The sequence below is a fragment of the Melitaea cinxia genome, chromosome 12, assembly GCF_905220565.1.
Source record: "Melitaea cinxia chromosome 12, ilMelCinx1.1, whole genome shotgun sequence".
Lineage (NCBI taxonomy): Eukaryota > Metazoa > Arthropoda > Insecta > Lepidoptera > Nymphalidae > Melitaea > Melitaea cinxia.
In genome coordinates this window covers 12,714,952-12,719,689 of record NC_059405.1, presented here as the reverse complement: position 1 = coordinate 12,719,689, position 4,738 = coordinate 12,714,952, and the positions used below count along the sequence as shown (strand labels likewise).

General features: G+C 37.3%; 1 protein-coding gene across 1 annotated transcript; it reads right to left on the bottom strand.

Moving 5' to 3' along the window:
- Positions 1 to 944: 944 nt before the first annotated feature.
- Positions 945 to 2,261, bottom strand: LOC123658255. The gene has a single exon (XM_045593694.1). It carries the CDS (start codon positions 2,259 to 2,261, stop codon positions 945 to 947), a length of 1,317 nt encoding a protein of 438 aa, XP_045449650.1.
- Positions 2,262 to 4,738: the final 2,477 nt, after the last annotated feature.

Sequence of the window (4,738 nt, the reverse complement as noted above, 5' to 3'; positions counted from 1 at the left end):
CGTCTCTCAAAGCAGACACAATGTCCGAGTAAAAACCGTTCAGAATACGCCTGTGATCATGGCTTTTACAAAAACAGTTACAATTTAAAAGGTCTGAAGTAATGTCAATCATTTTTAATCGATCGTTGCACTCTTTTGTATACATATCCACTTGCTTCTTATCTCGAACACCCCATAAAATATTTGTATTAATATGTTCAATGTCCGGTAAAACAGTAGGGGTAAGTGATGTTAAGTTACATGTTATAACAAGTGGATAGTGATCAGACCATCGAGTGTCATATTTAATGTCTACATTTATCACAGATTGCTTAGCCGAGTAAGTTGTCAAACAATGATCTAACCAACTAGTAGTTCCATGCACGTCACTTATATACGTGAACGTATTCGAATCCAAACCTAGTATATCTACGTCCAAACATGACCACTGTTGTTCGTTACAAATATTCGTAAGTTCATTATAAAACAACTTACCCGGATCCGCATTGAAATCGCCCATTATAAACACCGATTCAATTCCCTGCTCGTCAATAATGGCATTAATTACACTTAAACAATTTATAAATTCGTCCAGATTATCATCAGAATTTGTAGGCATGTAAACACAAATTATTAAAATCGGTCTCTCACACAATCTAATCTTAATAGCACAAATACGTGGGTTATCACATTGTATCACTGACACTTCTTGAAACGCACTGTATCTATATAAAATTGCGACACCCCCGTGTGCACGACCTCGTAAAATATTCACAGACGTATCCACTGCTGATGTCGCTGTGTACCCAAAGCCACCGTCTAGAGTTCCGAGGTATGGAATATCATGTGGCAGTAGCCAGGTTTCCTGGAGACATACCACACCACACGTCCGACACAGGCTCCTGACATCATCCACGGAGCGCTTAACACTCCTACAGTTGAAAGTAGCGATCTGAAGAGGGCTGCTATCCATTATGAGTTTTGCTCGAGCCGTACACAGTGTCGTTATAAGCACTAATCGTTTTTCTGTTTTTAAAATGTACGAAACGACGGAAAATTACACCCACAGGCCATAGTTTTTCATCCATGTACTTCGATAGATTATGCTCTGATATCAAGAACTTGTATGCTTTGTGCCCTCTATTAGACTTCATCATTATTTTCTCAAGAACTACTGTTTCCTGCGTATTATTAAAAATATGTTTAACTATGTCATCCTCTGACGCTGATATATGCACATTAGTGATAAACATTGGTATTTTTCGTTCCGCGGCACGGAAACTGCACGTCAAGTCTCGAGCTACACCAGTTTTTCCAAGAAACCGATACTTAATCTGTCTTTTGCGATTCACCACTGTTTTCCATGCTTCATTGTCTTTGTTTTGACTAATCGTTGTTGTTGTTTCGCGCGCGCTCAGCTGTCTTTCATCGTTTACGCTATTTGTTGTATCGGTATTAATCAGCTGTTTCCCTATCGGCGAACGCGGCACCGTACTACTACGCCCGGGTGACGTCACCGCATTGATAGTCTCGCTAGGCGAGGAGGCACGGCCCGTCGCCTCCTGACTCATCGCTTGCGCCGGCAACTCGCCCCCCGCGCAGCGGTCGCTGCATTCGTCGGACCGTTGCCGGTTACTTGATATTTCTTCGTTTACCCTCCTTATTTCATCCGAAAGTTGCATATCTTTTAAGGATTTATTACTATTTTTTGTATATGAATCTTCTATAAAAGTACAATGCCCGTCGTGTGATAAACCCATAGGCCCGCTATCCATCCAGGCACCACGTTTTGTGTTGACTTTGAACGCCGATGCCGGTGGTAAGGTATCATATCTATGTCTCAGGAGCTCGTTTTTTATATCCTGCATATCCTCCTTCTTAGCATACGAATTTTTAATATCTTCTACTTCATTTTTTAGCACTAATATGTCCTTTAAAATTTTAGTACAGTCTAAATGATCGAACAAGATCGGTGGTAATTTTTCCAGTTGTCTGGCCACAAACACTAGAACAACGTCAGGATCAACAGATTTTAACAAACTGATAATATCCACTATATCCCGCTCCTCCTTTCCTTTACTTTTACGAAATATTTTTCTTCTATCCCCGGGAATGGAGTCAAAAAGAAGGGATTTTGAGTTCTTTATGTCATCCGCCGTAAAAGAGGAGGTGCAAATACGAACAAGTGTTTCTTCATCAGCTACAGAAATCTTATTTTGTAAATACGATAAAAGTTCATCGATAACAATATTACACTTATTGCACTTTAACAAATTCGTCATTTTTATTTACTCGCGATTCAGCGCCTTGACTGAGTACACGAAAGAACGTCGTGCATCCGACTCTTGTCAATGCACGCACGCAACTCTGCACAACTGCGAAGTCTATTGGAGTATGCCAGTGTGGTATTGCGTGCTATACATATGATACCAATCGAACGGATTTAGACGAGATTTACGTGGCATCTTACCTAATTGCAAGGACTGGCAAAGTTGTTGAAATCCTATAATGAACGGTTAAAGTATATTAAAATGCCATCTATAACTGAAAGGTTTGACTACATGTATTTGTCTCTTTATCCAAAACTTAGCTAATTAAAAAAATAGATGCCAACTTCTTGGTTAGTTCATCTGCTCGTTCTTTTCCTGGTGTTCCTGCGTGTACTCTAAACCAGAAGAACCTCACAGTTCTGCTGTAATCTTGAATGTCACGTATGCACTTTTTTATATCGAGATCGAGATGATGAGTCACCAATGGGCTTTTCAATAGCTCGAGCGAAGGTCTTGAATCGCTCAGGATGTTGATCGCGGCTCAATTCGACCGCTTTGCCATACTGACCGCTCTGTAGAGTGAATACTTTCTGACTGAAAAACAGTATTGTGAAGCTCAAGTTGAAATGTGGAATACCCTGATTGGTCATCACCCTACCATCATGCTATGACAGCTCCGACCTTTCCTTCTTTGAAACTGTCCGTGTGGCCATCTGCAAAAATAAGGGGACCAACTATTCGGTGGCCTTTAACGGTTTGATGATCCAGGCTCTCCAAGCTCTCCTCATACTCGTGTTTCTGTTTTCGTTTTTATGTTATTATGTTTTAATGTTCATACTCGTATCTTCTAAACTACTTTTTACTGGCGCTTAACAAATACCTTTTGCAAATGAAATGGTAACCAATTTGTGAAAGACAAAACAAATGGCAGGCGTGGATATAATCAGATAATGAATCCTAAAATTTGTTTCCGTGTTTTACCTACGAAATATAAAAAATAAAAACATTAATGTAGTTTGAAACGAGCGGAGTTTTGGTAACGATGAGCGCGACCACCATGTTACGTAAGAACAACTACTGCTACTCAAATATATGAAGTTATGATTAGCGTCCTCCGTGTTGTGCGGGCAGTAATTTAAAATTGTCATCCAATACCTATGTTAAAAACAAAAAAATATATTGGAGTTGTAAGGATTAGACTTATTTATTTATTTATATTATTAGAATTTTAATTCCAATGCCAAGAAGTCGTAGACATATATATAAAAAAAAAACATGTTTGATAGATACAAAATTTTAAATTTACACACATAATTTATGCTTAGTAAAACAATAAATTTGTACCCATATAAGTCATAAGCCAATGCGCGGTGTACCTACAACGCTTAGCTTTTTGCCAATCATATATATTAATACGCTAAGGTTAAGATGTTTGCCTCCCTTTTTAGAAAAAACCTCACAATTACTCGACGTAAATTATATATCATTTTATAGAGCAATTATGCTTGCTTTGCCGGCATTCACAGCTAAAAAAAAATATTATTGCTTTTGTTTTTGTAAATTAATTAATCATTAAAATTATATATATGACGGCTTTAATTTTTAAACAACGTCAACATGATTAGCGCTCGGTAATTTTTTTGTTCAATTTCAAATTTATTTTAGTCAAACGTTACAATGAGTAGTTACGACTTTTTTTGCCATCACAAGTATTCACTCATGGACTGTTAGACGTTGCCCTTTCCAGAGTTCGAGATTTAAAAAATTTAACTATATCAATTAGAAAAAGTGGCAATTTTTTTTTATAAATGACACACTTCGAATATTGTTTATAAAGAAGTTATGCAACAAAGAAAAAACAATTTTTGTAATTTTATAAAGTGATAGTTATTAGTGCGAATATTCGCACGGGTATGGCTGGTTTATGTATATACTTACAAGTTAAAAATGCTCGCGTAACCTATCGCGTAAAGGGTCAGCTTATATCGCATAGCGTTTTTGGTGTTCCTTAGGATAACGGCATTCACAGAACCTGCACGCACACCGCTATGCTGATAAAGATAATTTTGTTTGCTCGCAAGCGCACAAAAATGGCCTTCTATTACGTCGACAAGTAATACAACGTAGGTCGAAGAAAAAATATTCAAGTAATTATCAAAAATTACTCAAACTTTTTAATGGGACCACAAGACAAGCATCAGCTTCCGAATAAAACAAGAATTATTAAAATCGGTACAGTCAGTAAAAAGTGATGTGTAACTCACTTTCTTCTCAACGATCACGTTGATACATAGTCAATACAATAATCCAGTTAATACGCATTATTAGATATAACTCAAAAATTTATTGTCAGATCTCAATTAAATTTAAAAGGGACCACGTAACAAGCACCACCTTTTGTTAAAAAAAAGAATCATCGAAATCGATTTACCTAGTAAAAAGTTCTGAGGTAACTCTTCCTCTCTTTTTGGAAGTCGGTTCAATATAAG